This window comes from Amblyomma mixtum, chromosome 2 (genome assembly GCF_055824585.1).
Source record: "Amblyomma mixtum isolate Tamu chromosome 2, ASM5582458v1, whole genome shotgun sequence".
Taxonomy (NCBI): domain Eukaryota; kingdom Metazoa; phylum Arthropoda; class Arachnida; order Ixodida; family Ixodidae; genus Amblyomma; species Amblyomma mixtum.
This window is the reverse complement of record NC_143013.1, coordinates 202,092,621-202,119,564: the sequence shown is the minus strand read 5'-3', so window position 1 is coordinate 202,119,564 and position 26,944 is coordinate 202,092,621. Positions and strand designations below refer to the sequence as shown.

General features: G+C 49.6%; 1 protein-coding gene across 1 annotated transcript; it reads left to right on the top strand.

Annotated features, from left to right (window-relative positions):
* The first annotated feature begins 372 nt into the window (after window positions 1–372).
* On the top strand, window positions 373–23,040 carry LOC149362240 (uncharacterized). Its single transcript, XM_089568248.1, has 2 exons — window positions 373–1,107; window positions 22,912–23,040. The coding sequence occupies exons 1-2, from the start codon at window positions 373–375 to the stop codon at window positions 23,038–23,040; spliced, it is 864 nt and encodes a 287-aa protein (XP_089424374.1).
* Window positions 23,041–26,944: the final 3,904 nt, after the last annotated feature.

The following is a 26,944-nucleotide window of genomic DNA, read 5'->3' as shown; positions in this document are numbered from 1 at the left end:
CGCCTGCGAGGCGGGTTTGTGCGCGAAACGGCCTGGCCAGGAAAGAACGGCCGGGCCCCCTCGGCAAGACAGTGGCTTCGTCGACGGCAAGGAAGAAAGACGTTTGTGTTGTGTGTTCCGTCCGACCACTCCTTTGTATCGTAAACTTAATTACAGTTTTCCTTGTTTGTTTGCTAAAGAATTCGTCTCCGTGTCTTCACTGTCATCAATATTCACCGTCGCAACATTCGAGTCCTCTCACATTTCGCAACACATGGTGCCGAAACCCGGGAACTGCGATCTCCAGGACTCGGAGAATATCGGAAAGCTGGAACCAGGCTGCGACGGTAACGAAAAAAGTGAGTTACGCCATGGTCCCCATTCGACGCAAGCATGCAGAGGGCGAAAGAAAAGAGAACTGCGCGTCGCCAGCAAAACACCAAGCTCATCAACGAGGCCAAGGCAGCTCTGGCAATGACAGACACCGGAACGCTGTGCTCCCTCATTGAACGACTTTCGGCTAACAACGACGAACTTCTGAAGTTGAACGCCGAATTGGAGGCAGCCGTTGCAGATGAAGACTTCGCTTCCGAGTTCGAGACTGTCATGCGGTACGAGGATGCAGCCAGGGGCATGCTTGGACAGCTCAAAGCCAAAGAAGCCGAACTGCTGAGAGCTCCGCGCCTATTAACAGCGACGGCAGAGCCACAACGGGGAAGCCAACATGGCGGCGGAGAAGCTACTCATCGCAGTGCAGTCAAGCTGCCCACCCTTCAGCTGCAGACATTCAACGGTGAGCTACGACAGTGGCGGGGCTTTTGGGGGCAGTTCAGAGAAGCCGTTGACAAGAATGGAGACCTCACCAAAGGGGAAAAGTTTCCCTACTTGAGGAGCCTTCTGAGCGGAGCGGCGGCATCATCGATAGCCGGATTACAGGCGACAGGAGAATGCTACGACGATGCAGTGACCATTCTGTCCAAGCGCTTTGGCGACAGCCGACAGATTATTCAGGAGCACCTCGCCCAGCTGAGATCTCTACCATTCGTGACATCATCGGACGACGTGCGAGGCCTGCGGAAGCTCCTGGATCACGTTCAATGCCATGTGCGCGGACTGAATGGACTTAAGGTGAGCTCGAACACCTACTCTGCCATGATGACAGACATTCTCCTGAAAGCCCTACCTGCCAGCATCGTCGTTGAATATTATAAACGGCTGGCCAATACTCCGGACTTATCACATTCGCCTAGCGACGCTCAGAACGGTGAGGCTACATCTGCCACGGGCCCTACAGACGGTGAGCTGGAACAACTTCTGAAATTTTTGACAGTCGAAGTTGAAAGCAGAGAAAAGATCGGAATTGGCAGTATTAAAGAAAACAAGCGAGGCAGACAGGAAAGCGAAAGGAAACAGTTGTCTCTCCCTCCGACGTCTGCTGTACTGCACGCAACTTCTCAAGTAAGAGAACAGTGCTTTTTCTGCGGCTCACTTACTCACAACGCAGCGGATTGCGACAGTGAAATAACTCGGGAAGAAAGATTACGAAGACTGAAAAATGACAACTGCTGCTTCCGATGTACCTTCAGAGGACATCGTTCGAAGGATTGCCGCCGCCGACTGAAATGCGGAAAGTGTAGCGGTAGACATGTGCTATCAGTATGCGACCCAAACTGGAAACCGAAGAAACTAGAGGAGACTCCAAGATTGGATATTAGCAGCTTGCATGCAAGCAGCCGTAATTCCCTCAACAATGAAATTCTTCTTCAAACCTGCCGGATTTGGGCTATTGGAGAAGGTCGGCGCGGTTACATTCGAGGCACCGTGGATGGGGCAGTAATCGCACTTTTATCCGTGAGGACATCTCTAAATTTCTAGGCCTCAAAGAAAGTGGAAAGACCGCTCTCCAGCTGAGTACGTTCGGGACAGCCACATCAGCAACAGAAAAACGGCGTCTTGTCGAAGTGCGTCTTCGCAGCCAGTACGATGACAAGGAATACATTATAGAGGCCATTGAGGTTCCTTTCATCTGCAACGACATAGTCCAGGTGCCTGTCGAAAAGGACTTTGTCTTCCCCGCAGGGAGGCGTCTGCAGCATGCAGACGTTGGTGAGTGGCGACACCACGGGGTTAACCCGAGCATCCGCAGGGACATCCCCTCAGGGGGATGATGGTGAACAATGCGTCACCACGGACCCGAGCATCCGCGCTTAGCCGTGCGTGGCATCGCCGTGTCCGGGGAAAAGGGGATCCTGGTGGTTGAGCCGATGCCGAGCGTTTGGACCCTTAAGGCCCCTCGGCGGAGGCAACACACCACTTTGGCCCCAGCTTCCTGTAGACGGCACCTCCGGCCTGACCCGACCGGGGGAAATCGGCAGGGCCGCCGCGGTGGCTCAGCGGTTATGGTGCTCGGCTGCTGACCCGAAAGACGCGGGTTCGATCCCGGTCGCGGCGGCTGGAATTTCTTTGGAGGAGAAATTCTAGAGGCCCGTGTACTGTGCGATGTCAGTGCACGTTAAAGAACCCCAGGTGGCCGAAATTTCCGGAGCCCTCCACTACGGCGTCTCTCATAGCCTTAGTCGCTTTGGGACGTTAAACCCCAATAAACCAACCAACCAAATCGGCAGTCGCCTTTTCCTGTTCTCCTCTCCATCTTTCACTTTCCTATCTCCTTTCTTACAACTCTCCTGTATCCTCCTCTTTTCTTCGTTTTTTCCTCTTTTTCCTGGCGGCGAGGGTTAACCGTGTGTGACCAACTACCCTGAGTTGAGTCATATTAGGTTATAGTTAAGGTGTACAGCTGGCGTGGGCAGGACTTGCTTTCAAGTTCCTGTCGCGTCCCCCTGTTGGACTCCATGGTGGGTGGCTGGCACCATGACCGAAAAACATCAATTTTTTATGGCTCCCCCCCTTTCAAAACCTGATCGCTCTCTTAAAAGAGTGCGGAACGAAGCATCAGACTTTTTTTCGAAAAAGAAACCTACATTCTCAAAGTTTCATGTGATACATAGCAACAGTGACCAAAAGCAAGCTCGAATAATATCCCCATTTCTTGTGACCAAATGTTTAACAGATACCTTAGGGCCTGGCTACAAGGTATCCAAAATGTCCAGCGGCGACCTACTCCTCGAACTCCGTGAGAGCATCCAATGCTCGAAACTCTCAAACATTGCTTCCATAGGGGACATCTCTGTCTCCGTGACTCCCCACCGATCTCTTAACACAGTTAAAGGCGTTATCTCAGAAGCTGACTTCACCCATCTAACAGAAACCGAAATGCTTGAAGGACTTCGTGATCAAAATGTAATTGACGTGCACAGAATCAAAATCCGCAAAGACAACAAAGAAATAGACACCAAACACATGGTCCTCACGTTTAACACTAGCAGTTTGCCCGAAACAATCGATGTTGGATACCTGAAAATCACCGTCAGACACTACATACCCAATCCCCGCCGCTGTTTTAACTGTCAGAAGTTTGGCCACGGCTCACAGAGTTGCCGCGGCCGCAAAACCTGCGCGAAATGCGCTTCGAAGGACCACCCTTCTGAGGAATGCGACGCAGCCCTACGCTGCGCGAATTGTGAATGAGATCACGCTGCATACTCCAGGGCGTGTCCGTCCTGGAAAAAGGAAAAAGAAATCATCACCATTAAGACCAAAGAAAACATTTCATTCAAAGAAGCGAGGAGGCGTTTTGCAGTTAACAACACATTCTCCTTCACAGCGAAACCAAACTTCGCTGATGTGGTGCGCGGGGGCGTAGCACCACACAGCGCTCCGGCACCTGCCGCGGCCACTTCCACCGCGCCTGTGGCAGTGCCATCCACGCCCCAGGCAGAGACAGCGAAAGCTGCTCTGCCAACTACAAGCCAGGGAGTGCCGGCCCACAAGTCAGCATCCCGCAGGACTTCCCCCCGTCGGGGGAGGCCTGACACCCACACACCCGCGGCTTCTTCGCGGTCGTCCAGCACCTCTTCCGAGGTGATGGACCAAACTCCCAGCCCGCCTGCTCTACAGCGGCGGAACAGCTCTCTTGAGCGAAAAAAAGGCAGGGCTACCATAACGGCCCCAGAACATAAGTAAACCTCTCGTTGCTCCTACCCCAAAACATAAACATGGCTTTTCTAGTTCAGTGGAACTGTAGAGGAATATTGAGAAATTACGATGACATAAAAAACATTTTAGGGTCAATGTCACCCGTAGCCTTATGTCTCCAGGAAACGAATCTAGGTCCGCAACATATGAACATCCTGAAGCATTATAAAACTTTTAGACGAGATCGTGAGCAGGCAAATAGACTCTCTGGAGGCGTCGCGATTGTCGTGCAAAGCGGCGTCCCTGCTCGAGAAATCTCACTCAAAACGAAGCTTGAAGCTGTTGCGGTCAGTGTCGTCAGCCATAAAACAATTTCTCTCTGTTCTGTATATATTCCTCCGCATTCTACATTAACAGTCCACGATTTACAAGAACTTATCAATGAACTTCCAGAACCGTATCTAGTAGTTGGGGACTTTAACGCTCACTCCCCCTTTTGGGGAAGCGAGCACTGTGACTCTAGGGGTCAAATAATCGAAGATTTTATCCTGACAAACAATGTATGTATTTTAAATACAGGAAAAGCCACCTACTGCTCCCCTGCCTCGGGGAAAATGACCTTTTTAGATTTGTCTTTTAGCTCACCTTCTGTTTTTAATGATTTTAACTGGGACGTCATTGACAATCGATATGGCAGCGATCACCTCCCTGTACTAATCACTTTAACATCCCCACCGGAAATAATCCCCACAAGGCCACGGCGCTGGAAGCTTCACCTCGCCGACTGGTCACTTTTTAGAGCAAAGGCAACTTTAGAAAATATAGTTTTAGAAAATCTTACTATCGACCAGATAAACGAAAAGTTTACTAATTGTATCATAACTGCCGCACTCACAGCTATTCCTCAGTCGTCAGGAGTGACGCGACAAAACCATAAAGTATGGTGGACAAAAGAATGTAAAGAAGCTAAAAAACAACAAAACAGAGCTTGGGGTAAATTCCGTAGGTATCCGACACATGAAAATCTCTTAATTTTTAAAAAAGCAAAAGCTAAAGCTCGGTACGTCCGTCGCAGTGCCGAGAAAGCTTCATGGCAGAATTATGTTTCATCTATCAACAGTCAGATCCCATCTAAAAAAATGTGGGAGCAGGTTCGAAAATTAAACGGTAGCTTTTCACCATTCACAATTCCGCTTTTAACAACACCCGGCACACAAACAAGCATAGAGGAACAGGCAGACATACTAGGGGAACATTTCGCTGCAGTTTCAAGTTCATCTCACTATACACAGTCTTTTTTAAACTACAAAAACACAGCTGAAAAACAGAGGCTCCCAACAAGTGGAGGCACAAATGAAAAATACAATTGTCAAATTACCCTCCAAGAAATCAATAAAGTACTATCTGCCGGCAAAAAAACTGCTCCAGGACCCGAGGAAATACACTATGAAATGCTTGCGCATCTTTCCGAGCCAGCCGTGGACGCACTTTTAAGATTCTTTAACACAATATTCATGTCTGGGAAAATACCGGAAGCCTGGAAGAAAGCTATTATTGTACCGCTTCTTAAGCCTAGTAAACCCCCAACTTCTCCTAGTAGTTATAGACCCATAGCCCTGACTAGTTGCCTTGCCAAATCCTTCGAAAGTGTCCTAAATATAAGACTAACCTTTGTTCTTCAATCTGGTGAACTTCTTGATATCCATCAGTGTGGATTTAAAAAGGGATGCTGCACTACAGACCACCTAGTCCGCCTTGAAAATACGGTCAGAGAAGCTTTTATACACAAGCAACACTGTCTTAGCGTCTTTTTTGATTTAGAAAAAGCATATGATACTACCTGGAGGTTCGGGATCCTCCAGGACTTAGCTGAGCTTGGCATCCGTGGCAGAATGCTGAACTCAATTAAAGACTTTTTGACTAACCGTTCATTTAAAGTTCGTCTAGGCTCAACCCTTTCAAGGGATTTTATTCAGGAAAATGGAGTGCCTCAAGGGTGTATTTTAAGCACAACTCTTTTTATTGTAAAAATGAATTCTCTTAACAAAATTATACCAAGGTCCATAACATATTCAGTCTATGTCGACGATCTTCAGATAGCGTGCACATCTTCCAATATATCTACATGTGAAAGACAAGTACAACTTACAATCAACAAACTGGCAACATGGGCAGACAAGAATGGTTTCCAGTTCTCACCACAGAAAACAGTGGCCTTACTTTTTTCGCTCAAACGAGGCTTGCACACAGATCCCACATTACACCTAAACCAAACCAAACTGCCTTTAAAAAAAGAACACAAATTTCTAGGCATCACCTTCGATAAAAAGCTTACTTTCCTGCCTCACATAAACGCACTAAAGAAGAAAGCGTCGCTATCACTGAACATACTTAAAGTCCTTTCACGCAAACACTGGGGCTCTGATCGGGTATGCCTTCTACAGATTTATCGCTCTGTAGTACGTTCTGTTTTAGATTATGGCTGCATAGTGTATGGATCAGCAAGGCCGTCGTACTTGAAGCGATTGGACCCTGTGCACAATATGGGTTTGCGTCTTTCAACTGGTGCTTACAGGACATCACCCATAAAAAGCCTTTACGTAGAAACCAATGAACCACCACTTGCAGACAGACGAACAATGCTCACATGCTCATACATCTTAAAGATCCGTTCCCAGCCTAAACACATCTGTTACCCACTCGTTACAAAGTGTCCATCTCGAACACTATTTACCAACAAACCTCTAGCAATCAGACCACTTCTTCTCCGCTTTGAAGAGAAATGCCAAGAACTAGACATAATGAACATATTACCTAATATTGCCCGCAAACCTGATCCACTCCCGCCTTGGTACTGCCTGCCATCTGTGTGCGACTTCACATTAACACAATTTCGGAAAAAACTTACACCACATGAACAGATATTACAAGAATATTTAGCACTCAAGGAAAACTACAGAGAATACGAAGCATTTTATACCGATGGATCAAAATCTGCGCACTATGTGGGAAGTGCTGTAGTTCAGAATAATTGGGAAAAAATAGTACGGCTACCTGAGTGTACATCCATTTTCACCGCCGAGGGTTACGCAGTCTTGGTGGCTGTAGAAAAAATAATAAATGAGAACATTGAGAACAGTATCATTTACACTGATTCTCTGAGCATACTAACCTCACTTCACCATAGAAATGCAGTGACACCACTAATTGGTAATATCATACACAACATAAAGAGCGCCACAATACAGGGACAAGACATAAAATTTTGCTGGGTTCCCAGCCACATTGGAATCACTGGCAATGAGAAGGCGGATGAATGTGCTGCGAAAGCTCGCAACAAAGAAATAAAGAAAGTGAACATCCCCTACAATGACTGTATGAAGTTGGTACAGTGCAAGCTAAGAAATAAATGGCAGTCGCAATGGAATATTGAACGAAATAATAAGCTCCACTTAGTAAAACCACTTATAGAAGAATGGAAGTCATGCTCCCACCAAGAACGTTTCATCGAAGTTATTTTATGCCGCCTCCGTATTGGACACACACATCTCACACACAACTTCCTACTTACAAAAGAAGACAAACCTGTTTGCGAAAAGTGCGGAGATGAACTAACAGTAAACCACATATTATTCTCATGTACAGAACTTGATTCACTAAGAAAAAAACATTTTACTACCTTTTACAAAGAACACATTCCTTTTCATCCAGCATTGATTTTAGGCAAAGATGCACTTGTCAGTATACCGTGTGTTTTTAGCTTTTTAAGGGAAGCCAGTATTCCTCATCACCTCTAATCTACTCACCCTGTGCTTCGCTACATACAATTATACACCTCAGCCACTTTCTCAATCACGAGAAGGAGGCTGAGGTCTTTATCTGAGCTGTTGGGAGCCTCGAAATCCTTGCCGAGCCAAGGATGTCTGCGGAGGTAACCCAACCTTTAAAAGTTTCTGCTATCAGACATTTTTTTAAAATTCTTGTCTTTCTTCAGCTAGTTAGTAAAAATAACTTTTAGGCCCTTTACACCACCGTTTTTATCCACTTTGGTTTCAAACTCTGCTCAAGCATATTTTCTCCATACCTTGTTCTTGGCGCATGATAGCCTTAGCTGCTTATGCGCCAATAAACCCAACACAACACAACACAAAAGGACTTTGTCAGAGCAATAGAAGAGACAGGACGGCCCATAGCGGACAAGCTTTTGTTGCCAGGCATGCCAGCGGTACCCGGAATTGGACTTCTCATTGGCGCTGAACACCTGTGGAAATTTATGACGGGCGAAATTCAACGTTCCCAGCAAAACGCTGACTTGGTTGCCCTGGGGTCCGTCTTCGGTTTGATGTTTCAGGGTCCGATATCAGTGCATACCTCAGTTGACAATTCAGCCAACCTCTGTGTCTTGACGGTAAGCACAGTCCTTGAAAGCACTGAAAGACTTGTAAAAGGCTTCTGGTATCTGGAAAGCATTGGCATTATAGACCACACCGGAGGGCCGAATGAGGAAGCGGAAGCGGTTTTTCATCAGTTTGAAAGAAACATCAGTATGAAGAACGGCCGCTACGAAGTTGCTCTTCTTTGGAAAGAAAGCAGTGGACATCTTTGTGACAACCGCTCCCAGGCACTAAAGCGACTGAAGAGCCTGGGGAAAAGCATTCAGCGCACTCCTGAATTCGGCGCAGACTACGAAAGTACAATGCGGAGCTACATAGAGATGGGCTACGCCGAGCGTGTAACACCTGCAGAACAAGCCACTGATCCGGTTTATTACATGCCACACCACGCTGTTTTACGCAGCGACTCAAGAACGACAAAGCTACGCATAGTATTTGACGCCTCCTCACGTGAGAAAGGGTCTTCCTCCCTGAACGAACATTTGGAGAAAGGGCCCTGTCTTCTTGCGGATCTGGTCAAGCTGCTGATTCGCTTTCGACTGCATCCGATCGCTTTGACAGCTGACATTGAAAGGGCATTCTTGCAAATCAGTGTCCGAGAAGAGGACAGAGACTCCCTCCGTTTTCTCTGGTTTAAGGGTTTGCCGACAAACGAAGAACCTGATCCTGAGGTAGAAGAGTGGCGAATGAAGCGTGTGCCGTTCGGCACCAAGGCTAGCCCTTTCCTGCTAAATGCAACTCTGCAATATCACCTTAAGAAGCCGAAACAAAAGGTAGCTGCGCTTCTGGCGGAGTCATTCTACGTCGACGACCTGTTGGTTGGGGCAGACAATGAAAAGGAGGCGGATGAGATTTTCGCGCAGGCAAACGATATACTTGGAGCTTGCGGAATGAGTCTGCGAAAGTGGTCGTCGAACTCTAAGCGCTTGCAAGATCTATTTGCGTCACAAGAGGCACTGAATGACTCATCTGGAACAGTAAAAATTCTTGGGCTTCTTTGGAATCCTGCTAACGACACAATCGCTGTGGGCACCAAGTCCCTCTCAAGCGTCTTGGACAGAGAGAACAACTGCAAAAGACTTGTTCTACAAACCATCGCCAGAATATTTGATCCCCTTGGGCTGCTCGTGCCATTTACCATACAAGCCAAAGCACAATTTCAGGAATTGTGGCAACGACATATTGGTTGGGATGACAACTTGCCCAGTGATATCGCAAGGAAGTGGGAAGGCTGGAAGTCGGAGCTGATAGACCTTTGTTCACTGACCGTACCTCGATGTGTTGCTCCAGTAGTTCAACCGCAGACTGTACAGTTACACATCTTCTGCGACGCCAGTCAGCGAGCGTACGGGACCTGCGCCTACCTACGACTAGAGGACTGCAGCGGATGCGTTCACATGAAACTTCTCTTTGCGAAAGCAAGAGTTTCACCATTGAAAGCTATGACCCTTCCCCGACTTGAACTGATGGGTGCACTGCTAGGTGCTAGAATAGCAAAATTTCTGGAAGGCTGCTTAATGATGCATGCCGGCCCGGCTGAAAATGATTTTCTGGACAGACTCCAGCATAATCCTTCATTGGTTGAAAGGAAACCCTTTGCAGTGGAACCAGTTTGTGAGAAACAGAGTGACTGAGGTTCAAACCTGCACGGAGAAAGACCAATGGAGGCATTGCCCCGGTTCACAGAACCCCGCAGATCGTGTGACACGCGGAGTCACTCTACAGAGTCTTCAAGAAGACCGACTATGGTGGTTTGGACCGTCATGGCTTTCAGAGACGGAGGATTCCTGGCCAGCTCTAAATGAGATTTACGTCCCAACGGCTGAGTACGTCCTTCCTTGTTTCTTGTGTCCCGTCCTTTGCGCTGCTCCACCACGAGGCTGAAGAAAGTTCGGAGGAAAGGAAAGAAGTAACGGTGTTGCAAGTAAGGACATTTATGCCGATCTTGGACTTGGCTCACCACAGTAGATTTTTCCGAGTTTTACGGATAACTGCCTGGGTTTTCAGATTCATAAGTGTTTGCCGGAGTCCGACAGGCAAAGTTGCTTCTTGTCTGGCCGCGGAAGAGATAGAAAGGGCCGAACCATACTGGTTGAAAGCCGTTCAGGAAGAGGCATACACAGATGACATATCCCGTCTTGGCCAAGGACTCCCAGTGAAGTCTCAATCAAGCTTACAGAAGCTACAGCCCATTTTGGAGACAGAGGGATTGCTACGAGTGGGAGGTCGGCTGCAATTCTCTGATGATAATGAAGAGGTGAAGCATCCAATGCTCCTCCCTCCCAGCCATCCGTTCACGGAGCTCGTTATTCGAGACGCTCATTTACGAACTTTACACGGTGGCGCTAGAGACACCCTAACAGAAGTGAGAGAAAGGTTTTTGATCCCACGAGGATTTCAACAAGTAAAAAGGGTTGTAAACAAATGCAACATCTGCCTAAAAGGTCGCGCAAAGCCTGGAGAGGCTCCGACAGCGCCTTTGCCACCAGAAAGAGTTTGCCGTTCTGAACCGTTTCAGGTGGTTGGCATTGACTTCGCAGGGCCTCTCTTCACTATGGACAAGGATACGGTCTCCAAATCTTACATTGCTCTCTTCACTTGCGCAGTTACTAGAGCAGTTCATCTCGAGCTTGTCTCCAACCTATCGTCCGAAATGTTCTTGTTGGCTTTCCGACGATTTACCGCCCGACGAGGACTGCCATCAGTTATATACACTGACAGCGCCAAAACCTTTCAGAGCGCCTCTAAAGAAATTGCAGCGTTGAGAGACCCCTTCCATGACCGCTGTGCCAAGACACGCATCAAATGGAAATTCATCGCGGAAAGAGCGGCATGGTGGGGTGGGTTCTGGGAAAGAATGGTGAGGACTGTGAAGGTGTGTCTCCGTAAAATCCTACGCCAGGCAAGACTCGCCTTCGTACAGCTTACCACAGTACTGCAGGAGGTGGAAAGCATCGTTAACTCCCGCCCCCTTACCTACATCTCTGCATCGCCAGAAGATCCTGAAATTCTAACTCCGGCTCATTTTCTAACAGCAAAGACATTGACGTCGTTGCCGTCTCCGTGTAGTGATGTCAGTTCGTCAACGCAAGCTGTGACACGAAGATGGATGCACCATAGGCGACTGCTGGAGCAATTTTGGACGCGATGGCGGAAGGAATATCTTTTGACGCTACGGTCGGCGCACACTTGCGACAAACAGCAGGCTCGAAAGACCTCGGTGGGAGACTTAGTTCTCATCCACGAGGAAAAGGCGCCGCGACGAATGTGGAAGATGGGGAGGATCGTTGAAGTGATCCACGGAAGAGATAACCACATTCGAGCGTGTGTTGTAAAGCAGCCCAACGGATCCATACTGCGAAGGCCGGTACAGCTTCTCTATCCCCTCGAGCTGTTTTCGTAGCGCTCCCACTGCTGGGGCCGGGAGGTTGTTGTGTCTTCCTTTTTTTTTTCTTCTTGGGGAACGGGGAGTGTGCGTTTTCCCCGAACGGCGCCATTTACACGCGCCTGTGTTTCTCGTCGCCCGTGGGCCCTCCTTTCCGTTTTTTTGTGTGTGTGTGTTTCCCTACGCCCGTGTGCGCGACGGGGGGCCAAAGGGGACCGGACAGTGCGGGGACGTTCCCTGTTTGAGCGCCGGTGGCTGGCCCGGGATCGGGTTTCATCGGCGGCGCCTGCGAGGCGGGTTTGGGCGCGAAACGGCCTGGCCAGGAAAGAACGGCCGGGCCCCCTCGGCACGACAGTGGCTTCGTCGACGGCAAGGAAGAAAGACGTTTGTGTTGTGTGCTCCGTCCGACCACTCCTTTGTATCGTAAACTTAATTACAGTTTTCCTTGTTTGTTTGCTAAAGAATTCGTCTCCGTGTCTTCACTGTCATCAATATTCACCGTCGCAACATTCGAGTCCTCTCACATTTCGCAACAGAGGTCAAGCTTTGCAGAACCTGGCTGAACCGTGTTGTTTCGCCCAGTCTTGAAGGCGACATGTTTGAGTATCATGAGCGCCGCTATGTGACGATTCGTGCGCGTACACCAGTGGCCGCACAAACCCGGTCAGTGACTCCCGGGAAGCGGCAGACCGCGCCGTCCTGGCGGCGTGTCGCCACGGAGGGACAAGGCCACATAGCGCATAGGATGGCCGTCGACGACTCCTACGGTGGTGATTAAGCCTGTCACGAAGATTCCAGGGGAGATCTGCGCGGAGGGAACAAAAGGAAGCGGCGAGCGGGCGGCGCCGCGGGGGCGGCGTGGGGCAGCCGGCGGCTACGGCGAAGGTGGAGGCTGCAGAAAGAAAGAAGCAAAAAGCTTAAAAAGGGGGAGCCGACGGGAGGAACGGGCAGACAGGGACGATTCGAGCAAGCGGACGAGACGGAGGAAGGCAGAAGACCGGGGCCGCGCATGGGCCAGGGAGCCCGGGGTCTAGCCTTCGCTCGCGTTCGGACCTCCACAGCCCGCTTCAACGCCTGGCCGAGAACGAGAGCCGCACCGCCGTGAAGAATCCCCAGCCCGGCCGCAGCAGACATCCAGCCATTCGTCGAGCCCGTGCCACGACAAGCTGACTCAGCCCCGACGTGGACGAGCCCTACTGCATTTCCCGTAAGCAGCATCAAGCCAGATCCATTAATTAAATCATATTCAAAAACCATTCTTGGAGTCTGTGCATCAATCTCCTTATGCCCAGTGTGGACCCAGGGCCAATTTAAGAAACCGTGCCATCACATTGGTGTCAGAAGTGGGATCCACACTTAAAGGGAGACTGAAGCACTTTTTTTGAAAATCCGGCTGGCACCGGCGTCCTATAATTTTTCATGCTGTATGCTCGAATATCGCATCCAAATAAGGCAAAAACAAGCGCGAATTGCCTTTTTTAGCAGAAATATGCGGCCTGTGCCGCGGGGCACGCCGCGCGGCGCGCCGCCGCCCGTCATTGGTCAAGAGAGGTCGCGACGTCACTTTGAGGACGAGAAGCTGCCGATGCGGATCCGGCGCTGCGCTGAGTGCAGATCGCAGCTTTCCGTGGCGTTGTAAAAGCGGATATGGCGACTATTTTTTTACTGACCTCCAAAGGAAAGGGTACTACAGTTTGTTCATTCCACGTATCACCTGAACGCAAAAAAGACACGAGCAAAAAGTTCTACGCCTAGCACAAGCATACGCTAGCGTGAAAGACACGTATGCAGACCATGCGTAAAAGGTGCCAGCACAACCTCGGCTGGTATTCTCGGAAAGGAAGGGGTGCGAACAATAAAGTCAATTACCACCACCGGACGCCTCCTTGCGCGCCCGAAAGAGCGTCATCCTAAAGAAAAGGCCCACAGCGCTGTGTACAAAAAATCCTATTCTCACTACCCGGCGTAGGTTGGGGCAAGAAAGTATTTCAAGGAAACGATGAAGCAGAACAAAGCTGATGTCAAAATTAGCGAAGCGCAGTGGCCAAGTACTGCGAGGCTTGTGACCACAGGATATTGAAGGAATCATTGTGCGCTGGAAACCAAGCTAAATACGCGCACAAGGCTGCTGCTTCACTCGCGGCGCGTTCAGCAGATGCCAGAAAATATCAATCGCTGCCTCGGAAACGTTCGCCCTTCCTAGATTTGCAGTTTAGGTTCAGTGAAGTAGTGGCCAACTATGTGTTTAAAAGCCAAGCTAGCTGCCACTCGTTCGCTGCCACAACTTGATGAAGAAACCGACTAAGGTTGCGAAACATGGTGTTTTTTCGCAAAACCTTGGTTGGCATTCATTTCCCTGTTAAATTTGCATCCGAAATCAGAACGTCGAACGCTTTCATTTTACTCGCTTAGCTACGATTAAACGAGATGCCGCATATGAAGTGATTCTATGCTTGCTTGGTTTGCTTTATTGTGTTTTGCTTTGCTTGCTTGCTTGGACACGTCGAACCGAAAATAAAATCACTAACCGAGCCTTGCTGAGCACGCCTCAGGTGGTCTGGCCGCACATAAGCTGAGAAGAGCAACACATGCTTGAGCCTCTATTAGGTTTCTGCAGGGGCTTAGTGAGCATGTTTCTACTTTTAGAAGAGGCGCTTCTTCGAAATGGTGACACGCCTCTCATGCGCGAGGAAATGAAAGGAACTGCGTCATGGTTCAGCCGCGACAGAAATCTCCAGAGATCACATTAGGGCGCGAGGAAATGAAAGGAACTGCGTCATGGTTCAGCCGCGACAGAAATCTCCAGAGATCACATTAGGGACAAGCTCTGCATGTAGCCGGTCTCACGAAAGTGCTTCGAGCAGAGTACGCTTGCTTTGGTCGGCTTGAATTCTTCGTCACAGCAGCGAGCGCTTGCGCTGCGAGCGTATGATCTTGCGGAAAACAGTGGAAGACGACACAGTCTCGGGCGTAGTTGTTCGTGGACACGAAAGCAGAGTAGTAACCTCGTGTTGAATCTGATTCTCAAGGTCGGCTGACACGCTTTTTACGTTACAACGCACGCAGTACGAGGAACAACGCATGCAGCACGAGAAACAACGCGCGCTTGAAGCTCTCTCGGGTGCGCCGAAGTCTCGCCGGCTCCTCAACGTGACGTCACGTTGGCCGACATGGGTGAGGTTTCCCTCTCCGCTGTTCTCCTCTCCTGCGGCGGCGCGGGGCGCGGGAGATTTAAAAATCGCGTTTTTAATTGGTGATTGCGCCACTGTTTTGGCCAAAATCGAAAAAATAATTTCACAGACGTGATCAGCAATGACACTACTTCAAAACCCTAAAAAATTAGCTGATTCGAAAACCGCCTCAGTATCCCTTTAAATCATTGGGCAAAAGCTGGATTGCACCCCCAGCGAGAGGAGCTTGAGGCACTGACTATTCGGTCTAAAATGGATGCGGCCCACTCGAGTGCACAGCCCTTTGGGGCAAGCGTATTTGCTTTGTTAAGCATGGTGGAGAAATTCACTGGCGACGGTCAGGGGCCGTCTGTTGTTGAATATTTTGGCATGTTAGAGCAGGTGTGCAAAATGGGCGGTTTAAATGATGCACATCAGCTGGGAATGGCGAAATGTCGCATGTCTGGAGCAGCACATAACTTTGCCTGGAGAGATGAGGAAGTCAGGAAGGCTGGCACGGTGACTGAGTTCAAAACCCTGGCGTTCAAATATTTCGACAGGGAACCTTCCAGTGTAAAACTCAGGCGGTTCCTCGATGCTCGACAGGGGCCAAAGGAAGACGCACTCGCGTTTGCCTCCCGCCTTCGCTTCCTCGGGAATGAAACCCTAGCGCGAGAACCGGGACCTGATAGTGCGAGGCAAAAGTACGCTAAAGAGCTGCTGCTGGAGCAAATGAAGTCACAGTTCCTCATTGGCCTGAGGGATCCAGTGCGCAGGTTTGTCTTGTCTAGAGCACCATCGACTCTTGAGGGAGCGATAGAGGCAGCCGTAGAAGAGGAGCGTAATGAGCTGCTGGTCTCTAGTGAGGAAAGGGTGCGGCTCGTAACGGAGCCAAAAAGCGCAAGCGCCGACGCGGGCATTATTCAGTTGACTGGTAGGCTAGATCGGCTGGAGGCGCTCCTTGCTGAAAGCGTACAGCCGAATAGCAGGAGCAGTTTTAGGGACCGTGAACGGAGGCAGGTTCGCTGTTGTGATTGCAAAAGGTACGGTCACATTACTAGATTTTGTCCCGAGCTAAACCGCGAATCGTGTGTGTCAAATGGGCAGCAGCGGGCACAGACCAACACGGAGAGGGAACAAAGAGCCACCGCTCCAAAGAAACTCGTAGAGTCCCCCGCAGCCGAGCCGGTTCAGGGGGGTGACGGTAGTTGTGCTGTTGTAAGCGTTTTTGGAGAGTCCTGTCCGATTGCCAAATTCATGGTAAACGGGGTCACTTGCAATCTTTTGGTTGACACTGGCTCCCGGATGACGCTCCTCAAGGAAAAGTTTTTCGATTTGCTGACAAGGAGGGGAGACAGGCAGGTGCAAGAGGCCCGAGAATCTCCGAAAGTGCGCTTAGTGGGGATTACAGGAACTGATCTCGGCACAGGAGGACTGTACCTTTTGCGCTTCACAATTGGGAACAGTAGCTTTGACCATCCAAGCTACATTTGTTCAGACGCGGTGTCGCTGCCGGATGACATATCGGGCCTCGTAGGTCAGGACCTGTTGCGGCAACATGGCATCGATGTCATACTAAGCCAAAACTGCCTTTTCTGTCGCGGAACTTTGGTCCCATTAGCAAACCGAGAGGCTGAGTACGTTGCACGAGTGGACTGTGGGGAACACAGCGCGGAACAATGCTCGCCAACACATGAAAGTGTTAGTGTTAGGGCAAGGAGAGAAACGGTAGTGCCGCCTCGGTCTGAGATAGAACACAAGCCAGGCAGGGCGCACACAAACGCGGACGCATTAAGTGGAGCTAATTTGGTGCGCACCGTGAATGAGCTTCTTCCAGCTATAGATACAGACGACCTCCGCACCGAGCAGCGGAAGGACAAGGCGCTAGAGAAAATATTTCATGCTGTTTCGGGGGGGATCGCCCGAGACCCCGACAACTGTTACTTTGTTGACAACGAGGGGACACTACGGAAGCGCACCCGGCCCATGCGCTCAGGAAGGCAGGCTGGCCAGGTATGGGAAAGAGTGGTGGTGCCACGGTCAATGGTGACGGACATCTTGAGAGTTTTTCACGATGCCCCGTACGCGGGCCATCTGGGAGTAATGAAGACTCAACGGAGGTTGGAGCGTTACTATTACCGTATTTTCCGGTGTATAAGACGCACCCTTGTATAAGACGCATCTGCCATATATGCAAGCTGTCACTGAAAAAGTTCGTATATAAGACGCACCCGTGTATAAGACGCACCCCAGTTTACCTAGTTAGGCTAGTGAGGCTCAATTAAACACGCTTGCGCGACTATCGCGAAATGCACCGTACCTGTGATCAATTCTTAAGCAACGCTAAGTGATCGAAAAAGGCAACACTCACGCCATACACGTCCACGTTTTAGCAAAAAAGAAAGAAAAAACGATACAGCTCCCCATATGTCCATAACAACATTTTATTTCTACTTGAAACCTTCGAAGTCTTCATCTTCAGATGCGCTATCAAAAGGTTCACCCATTTCTGGAAGCAACTCGGCTGAAACATGCACTATGTACACGGAGCAAAAAAAGTTGCAAAGGGTGACCAAAAAAGAACGCCGGCTTGTCTTGACAATGGCGAGAAGCGCGATTGTCACCATCTTTTGGCGCTTCTCATTACTTTTGCTTGGGGCCTCCGAAACAGCCGCGCGTTTGTTATCCCGGAAGTCGTCATCCCCGCCGTTTCATGATAAAGATCACCTAGAATGTCGCGCACGGCGGTCCCGGTATTGAAGTATTAACCGTGTTACAACCGGGTTATTGGTAGTGATATTTTTTAGGTGAAAAAAGCTTGCGCATGAACCGGAGTAATCGATGAACTCCCCAAAAAAGATGAAAAATTCGCATATAAGACGCACCCTTGTATAGGACGCATTAGCAAGATTTTCGAAAAAAAGCCGCGTCTTATACACCGGAAAATACGGTACTGGCAGGGCATGCGTTCCGACGTTAAAGAGTACTGCGCTAACTGCCGTTCTTGCCTGGAAAGAAAAACTCCGCTGACGTCTCGATTGCAAGTGGCCCATGACGTAACAGTCGAAACATTACGGGATGCAGCCGACAAAAGGAAAACGCGGTTCGACTCTAGGGCTAGGGTGGTTCCTTTCAAGGTGGGAGACCGCGTATATCTTGAGTGCGTGCAGGTCAAGGCAGGACTCGCCCGTAAGTTGACGCCCAAATGGAAAGGACCTTACCGCGTAGTAGAGCAGCTATCCGGTTAATTTTTGGATTCGGCATATCGCAGGGGCATCGACAGCTGTAGTTCACGCTAACAGGTTAAAGCAAGCACCAGCATGCTCGCCTCTTGCTGAAACGGCTACCTCAAGGGGACAGGAGGGGGAGGACGATCTTCGCACGGAGCCCGCCATTGTAAACAACCCTGCATTGCAGAAAAGCGGTCAGAGCAGCCAGCACAAAAAGTTCAGTCCCTGTGATGAACTGGAACACTTCATGAAGTCGCAGCTCGGAAGCGCCCTCCTTGAGGAGGAGGCAGCCCAATCTGGCAGCCTGATTCCACGGACAGCAGCCGATCAAGCTAGGTCAGCTGAACCAGTTCCTGCTCCCTCTCTCATTCCAGCAGCCAGGTACTACCTACGTAGCAGAGTAGTGGACAGGGGGGTACCTCACTAAGTCTGTATTCCCTTTTGTTTTGTTAGGTACAGTACAAGTGCGATTCTTTTAGTTTAGTTTTGTTTGTTTTCTTGTTTTAAATCTTGTAAATACTGTTAATTATTATTTCATTGTGTGCACTCGAGTGGTATCTACGTGAAAGAATTGTTCTTAAACTTCGGTCTGGCTCGATGTTCGTTGGGAAGGAGGGCGTGATTTTCGTGCAGTCCTGAACAGCGTGCGCGCCCGTGTGTGTGTGTGTTCGGTGAACTCCTAATGTTCGATGAACATTCTTTTTAAGAAGGAGCGGATGTGACGATTCGTGCGCGTACACCAGTGGCCGCACAAACCCGGTCAGTGACTCCCGGGAAGCGGCAGACCGCGCCGTCCTGGCGGCGTGTCGCCACGGAGGGACAAGGCCACATAGCCCATAGGATGGCCGTCGACGACTCCTACGGTGGGGATTAAGCCTGTCACGAAGATTCCAGGGGAGATCTGCGCGGAGGGAACAAAAGGAAGCGGCGAGCGGGCGGCGCCGCGGGGGCGGCGTGGGGCAGCCGGCGGCTGCGGCGAAGGTGGAGGCTGCAGAAAGAAAGAAGCAAAAAGCTTAAAAAGGGGGAGCCGACGGGAGGAACGGGCAGACAGGGACGATTCGAGCAAGCGGACGAGACGGAGGAAGGCAGAAGACCGGGGCCGCGCATGGGCCAGGAAGCCCGGGGTCTAGCCTTCGCTCGCGTTCGGACCTCCACAGCCCGCTTCAACGCCTGGCCGAGAACGAGAGCCGCACCGCCGTGAAGAATCCCCAGACCGGCCGCAGCAGACATCCAGCCATTCGTCGAGCCCGTGCCACGACAAGCTGACTCAGCCCCGATGTGGACGAGCCCTACTGCATTTCCCGTAAGCGGCATCAAGCCAGATCCATTAATTAAATCATATTCAAAAACCATTCTTGGAGTCTGTGCATCAATCTTCTTATGCCCAGTGTGGACCCAGGGCCAATTTAAGAAACCGGACCATCACAGCTATACGAACTAACCGCGTATAAGTGCTGGACATGCATCCAGACCTATCGCGGTACCATGCTGTATCGGATTGGGATGTGTTTTTGAAACAGCCTTCGACGAAAAGTATGCATTGCCCGTTTCGAAGTTTGTGCCTGCTATTAGAAAACCATTCGCTCACTTCACATCTTATTCGATTCGTTTCGCATATTTTCCTATATGTACTCTTAATTCGTTCAGCGAATCGAATAGGCAGATATTCGATTCGATATTTGTAAACGTGGGTCTTCCCACGCGCTACACTTTAAGTGAGACGTTATTCTCTCGACGCGTATGAGATGTGTGTAACCTTTATAAAACTATTCAAATATTCCTTCAGTGGCAAACCATCATTATCATCATCATGTCTGACTACGCCCACTGCAGGACAAAGGCCTCTCCATATCTCCCCCATTAACCCTGTCCTGTGACCAGCTGCGGCCACCCTATCCCCGCAAACTTCTTAACCTCATCCGCCCACCTAATTTACTGCCGCCCCCTGCTCCGACTCCCTCCCCTTGGTATACAATCTGTCATCCTTAAGGACCATCAGTAATTTTGGCTTCGCATTACATGCAATGCGCAAGCCCATTTCTTCCTCTTGATTTCAACTGTGATGTCATTAACCCATATCTGATCCTTTACCCTCTCTGCCTCTTCCTGTCTCTAAGCGTTAGCACGTTAACTATGTCGTCGTGAACGTCATTTATTGCGAGAACTCTGCCTCAAAGGAAAGAATAGAACATAAAATATTTATAATGGATTGAATGCCTTCTATGGAACTGCTTAAAACTCCTGTCATCCTTCGAGGTTCATGTTTGCCCACATTTGGCGGGGATTCATGACAAGTCTTTGCAAGCGTCGTGATTGTGTTCTACGCTTAGCTTGTCGATTGTACGCGAGAGCCGGCTGCAGTGAGCAGACTGGGTAAAACGCAGCTTCTCGCCATGATCCTCGTCTCTAAGGGCTACGACGGTGAGATTAGTTCCACTTGTCATCAGTAGGCCGGCTATCATAAAACGTAATAAATAGCCACTATGGCCAGAAAACTTCACGTGATGCGTGGCGCAGATAGCCAAAACTTCACCTCCTTGTTACTGCAATGGCGCACTAATATCAGCTGACGCACAACTGAAATATCGTGGGATTATTTGCCTCTTCTGATGGGACTACCAGCGGCCAGCCGGTCGTGTGGTCGTGTGGTCGTTGCGGGACGACAGGCAGCAGCCTGACAAACAGCTCTTGTTAACAAAGGCTCGAAAGTGCTTAAGAAACATCTTTGTGGCCCCGTCAGCTCCTGCTTGTCTCTGACACTTCTTTTCTACCACTTGAGGCGCACAGTGTGAGACGTGACGCTGCAGCCTCCTTGCCTGTGGCTCGTGTAGCACGAGGGTATATTCTACTTCTCACCAGCTTTTCTATTGCGTCTGGAGAGGGAACAGTACGTAGCCCATCAATCAGTCGGGCAGCATGTGCTGGAGCGCTATATTTTACTTTTTTAATCGCACGTGATTGTCTCTCAAGCATCAGCGTTAGAACACATGTCGCGCCATCCTTCGCGTTCTCTTCTGGCCTTTCGCACCCCATTATGAACGACGACGAGAGCACAATATCGGGAGCTGAGGAATTCAGATGCGCAGCTGTAAACCTTATAAAGGAACGCACGGAGTGGTGGCGAGGATGAGGCGAACATCGCCTGCATAGCACACCGCGCTTCCATGGCGTGCGCGTGATACATTGTCTATACTCGTGTCGACTACAGCATTCCGAATGTGCGGGGTTCGAGCATAGACAAGCGATGCGCTGAGTCAGTGGTGGTTAGGAGAGCCGAAGATATGTGGCCTGCAGTTCAAGTTGTCTAACTCTTTTGGGGGCCATCCTGTTGACGTTCATAAACGGGCTGACTCCTCATATGAGCAACAGGTGTGAGTTTGGCAAAATGCGACATTTTGCTACTAAGTGCCCCCTAACTTCTGAAGATGCAGCAATAACTTGATGTTTAGCTGGCATGACGTCCAACATGTGTGTTAAAACTGGAGTTAAGATTGGATAGATTGTTTTTTTTTCTGAGTGAAAATATTGCGAAGTGAGCATTTGCAAACAAAAAAGCAGTTCAAAAAAGACGAGAAATTCTATATCCCACATTTTTCAAAAGTAGACAGCCTAAGCAATATAGGTTAAAAACTTTAGTATTAGAATTCGTTATTGATCTTTTCATAGGCAAAAATTTAAGATTTTCGCGCCTTGAGATATCAAGAAAAAAATATTTTAGTACCAGGCCACACGTGGGGCTAAACGCTTCATTTGGTACTTAGCGCACCGTAACTTCTAAATGTATGATAACCTGAGATTAAGTTAGCATAACGTACTACATGTGCTCTAGAATTGAACCAAAGGTTCTCTATAATCGCTATTTCTGAGCAGGCAGAAGAAAATATTACGAAGTCAACACTGTTGAACTTAAAGGCAGTTCAAAAGGCGTGAGTCGCTGCACGCCTCGTATCTCAAATCGTGCAGATAAACCAACCTTGCATCCGATATTAACGCATATATTTAGTTCTTAGAATAGGTTATTGATTAGATGATATGCAAAGTTTTTACCGCGAAATCTACCGCGTAGTGAGGCTGCACGCAGAACCCGTTTGTAGAACTGCCTGATCAGTAGTCAAAGAAAAGAAGCGCAGGAACTGAACAGGGACAAACAAGGACACACACTGCGACGATTCGTGCGCGTACACCAGTGCCGCACCAACCCGGTCAGTGACTTTCCCTGGAAGTGGCTAACATCGCCATCCTGGCGTCGTGTCGCAACGGAGAGACATGGCCACATAACACATAAGATGGCCGTCGACGATTCTTACGGTGGGGGTTAACCCTGTCACGAGGACTCCTGGGAAGAGGGGCGCGGAGTGAACCCGATCAGCGACTTTCCTTGGAAGCGGCTGACCCCGCCATCCTGGCGTCGTGTCGCAAAAGAGGGGGGGGGGGGGGGCGACCCTGTCGCAAGGATACCAGGGAGAGCTGCGCGGAGTGAACAAAAGAAAGCGTGCGGGCGGCGCCGCGGGTGAGGCGAGAACCAGCCAGCAGCTACGGCGAAGGAAAGGCGTCAGAAAGAAAGAAGCAAAAGGCTTAAAAGGGGGAGCCGACGGGAGGAACGCGCAGAGAGGGACGATTCGAGTGGGCGGACGAGACAGAGGAATGCAGAAGACCGGGGCAGCGCATCGGCCAGGGAGCCCGGGGTCTAAACTTCGCTCAAGTTCGGCCTCCGACAGCACGCTTCAGCACCTGGCAGCTCATCCAACGCCTGGCTGAGAACGGGAGCCGCCCAGCCACGAAGAATCCCCAGCCTGGCCGCAGCAGACATCCTGCTGTTCGTCGAGGCCGTGCCACCCCACTTCTGACGCCAATATGATGAACCAGTTTCTTAAAATGGCCCTGGGTTCACACTGGGCATGAGGAGATTGATGCACAGACTCCAAAAATAACTTATGAATATGATTTAATTAATGAATCTGGCTTGATGTCGCTTACGGGAATGCAGTAGGGCTCGTTCACGTCGGGGCTGAGTCAGCTTGGTGTGGCACTGGTGTGCACGCACGAACCGTCACAACATGAGCGCTCATGTGTGTCCTTGCTTGTCCCTGTTTTGTTCCTGCGCTATTTTTGTTTGACATGTGTTACCAACAAGCCCAAACTGCCGCCTTAATTGATCAGTAGTGGGTCATGGAACCAAACAGTGGCTCGGTCTCGGTACGGTGTCTGTCAGTCTGAAAGTTGTCTAGACGTCCATGAAGAGAAATGTGTGAGCATTCATTCCAAGGATGAGTACTTCCTTTTTTTTTTTGAACGACCGCCTCATCTTGCCTCGTGACTTGTGGTATTTTGGCTCGAAGGATGGAGCAGAACGCTATGCTTTTAAATATTAAATATGATTAAATTGTAGTGCTCCGCTCCATCTGGCCTTTTCACATTTGGTGGCCGTGAGGCGAGGACAATGGAGAATAATTGCGCATTGTTTCTTGGATACTTGTGAATACTGAAAATAAAAATTATTTTCAAATGTATGTCGCGTTTTGCCTTACTCTACCTTAAGCCATGCAATAAGCTTTTGTTGGCCATCTTTTCCCTTTAAATATGTTGCCTACAGTTCAAAGCACACTCGATTTTATATGTGAACTCTTTGGGGTTGGGAGTGCTTATACAGTAACACACTGTATTAATTACACATCACATTATTCTACCTACGATGCACTAGTAGGCATCGCTCGCCTATCAACAGGTCCCTATGTAGCAGCTCTAGCTGGCAGCAATATTTACAAAACGTTGCCGTGGAATGCAAGTGTGAGTATTTTGAAACGTCACAACGAGCAGCTATGATTATAGATAGGTGCGACAGTGAGTGCACGTGCAATAGACAGACATACAGCAATGAAAGCACATTAAAGCATGTTTACTGCAAAATGCTATCATCTGACACCTGCACAGATTCCCTGCGTGTCGGTAGCACCGTTCTCTCCATAAAACTTATCGAAAGCCTTCTAATTAATTCACTCCGTAGCTCATTTTGTCGTGTCACCATGTGAACCTAAGCAATTCGGTGTCGTGTTCTCCTACTGCTGGTATCGAACGAGTGGCGAATGGCTGGAGCACTGGGATGGCCACTGACACACCACTCCCAGCAGCGGGTGCGCGTCACCATCCTTTGGTTAAACTGGCATACGTAGAATGTTCCAGATGTTGAAATGACGACATGGGATTTGATGCTCCCGGTGGCGCTCATCCAACTCTTGCTGTCACTCGGAGCGAGGAGACCAAAGTTGGCCTTACTCAGTGGATCGTGCCGTACTTGATACACCCGCTGCTCCAGCTGGGTGGCACCTTCATGCGGCGACCGCTTGTTATCGACCCAGCGAAAGCAGGGTTGTATGCCTGTACAAATGGTTCCCACCTTGCAACTGGATGCAGTGTTTCAGTGGCGTAGACACGGTTTGCGCGAAGTGTGGACAACCAGACGTACTTGTGCGGCTTGGGATCCTGCACCTAGGAGCCGCAGCGGATGGCTTCGAATTCGCTGCGATGCCCGCAGCAACTTGAATCGCACACTCTGTAGCTGATTTTTCAAAGAAATCATACACTCGCCAATGATGCAAAGAAAATAAAAGGAATTGGTGTTTCGGCGCCCGTACGGGTGCCTTGATCACAAAGCTGCCTCTCCAACTGCGCCGTAAGCAGCAGCGACATTACCGCGCACGCAAGACTTGCAAGCAAGCTTTCCACCATCGATCAGTGCGGTGCGTGGACAACCCAGGAGAGCTTGTTTGCTAGACTCTTGTTCAAGATGCGCTTCCGAAACAGGATGCAGACGTGCTATGAACACCTGCACAGTTCGCAAACCATCACGGCACTACTTCCAACGGAGGCAGTGATACTGTTGAGTGGCGCTCGCACTTGATGCAACAGTGCAACCAAAAATTGCCAGTTCCTTAATTTAGGGCACGTATGGAGCTGGAACCATGTGCACGCATCGTGCAGCGTCATGTGGACAAACTGCTATTCAAAGCCGGGCCTGTGGCGTCAGTAAAATAGGCAACGTTTTTGAAATGCCTTAATTACAGTGCCTTAAAGCTCGAAGTATCCTTAGCTCTTCGACGTACAAAGTAGGGGCTGGCCGCTCGACCAGCGCGCGATTACTGACTGCCCGTGCGACTCCCACGGTGGCAGCTAGCGTGCATCCTTATAAAAATTTCTTTAGACAGTCAGACTGTCTATAGACTTTAGTCTATGAAGTCTATAGACTGTGTATAGACAAATCCTATAGACTGGTCTATATAAAGTCTATAGATTTATGGCCATACACTTTTAGTAGACTTTTGTCTATAGACACAGGTCTATAGACAGTCCATAGACGATCTATAGACTTATGGCCATACATTTCCTATACACCATTTTACGAGGAGCGGGCAGGAGAGGGAGAAATACTCTCAAACACGTGCGCTGCGCGACACCCCACTGTTGCCGTCCTCCCCTGGGCTGATAATCCGGCGCGCGGAGCAACGTCCGCGGCTGCTTAGCTACCGGTCAGGCGCGTGTTTGCGTCTGTACAACAAAAGCAGCAATGTTGTACGGAACACGAACGTCTTCTAGACATCACTGTTTTATTGTCGGTTGCGGAAAAAGTAGACGAAAGTAGAAAAAAACAAACGCCGCCAGTATGCACGCGCATCATGTTATGCGAAGGTCTCATCACGTCTGCGGTGTCCATTTCTTCACCGCTTTTCCGCCGGTCCCGAGTTGCGTTGGCAGTGGACGTAGTTGGTGAACAAAAAATACTTGCACCAACAAAAAGCTAAACGTTAGCGCAGTTTGTGAACGAAATGCAGACAGAAACAAACCCACTGCCTGTGCCTAATATCGGGCGCGGAACGAAGCGCAGCGCCTGGGTTACCAAACTATAATCTGTGCATAATTTTAAGAGATCAAGTATTTGGACGGCCTTGGCAGAGCTCTTTTTTAATTCAGCAGTACACTATGTGAGGACTTCACAAATTTGGCCTCAACTTCTTTTCGCCGCCCCACATGATCGTCAATACCGGGAGGGTGCGGGGATCGCCACCTGAAAAAAATAAACATGTCGTTAGTGCAAACTGCAAAGTGAGAAAAAATGCAGCCATGGCAACGTAAGATGAAAAAATACACGGCATGCACAGGACGGTAAACTCTGCCATGCTTTGTAATAAATTATTCGCCTGAAATCCCATCGAATGCACTGTAAAAAAAAATCCACACTATGCATAACCGTGCCAGAGATACAACAAACGCAGCGACTTGAGCAGTGCCCTGACCCGATTGAGATTGGAATTCTCAACACGGGTCGGCGATTCTGCCTGTCAGTAAGTGGTAATAGCGTTCCTTAGCGTACCAACCTATTAGATCGTGTAACTGCACATTTTCTCGTATTTGTGCACCAGTAAGTGCTGGCGGAAGCGGAGAAGGCGAGAATGCGAATCGCTTTCAGTCAACTGGCTTGTATCGCTCGTAGTACGAACAGCCCTACGCAAGCGGCAGGAGGGGCCGAATTTCAATTTCATAGCGCGTATCTCCGCAAACAAACATTCTAATCTCCCCGCAGGGAGGCGTCTGCAGCATGCAGACGTTGGTGAGTGGCGACACCACGGGGTTAACCCGAGCATCCGCAGGGACATCCCCGCAGGGGGATGATGGTGAACAATGCGTCACCACGGACCCGAGCATCCGCGCTTAGCCGTGCGTGGCATCGCCGTGTCCGGGGAAAAGGGGATCCTGGTG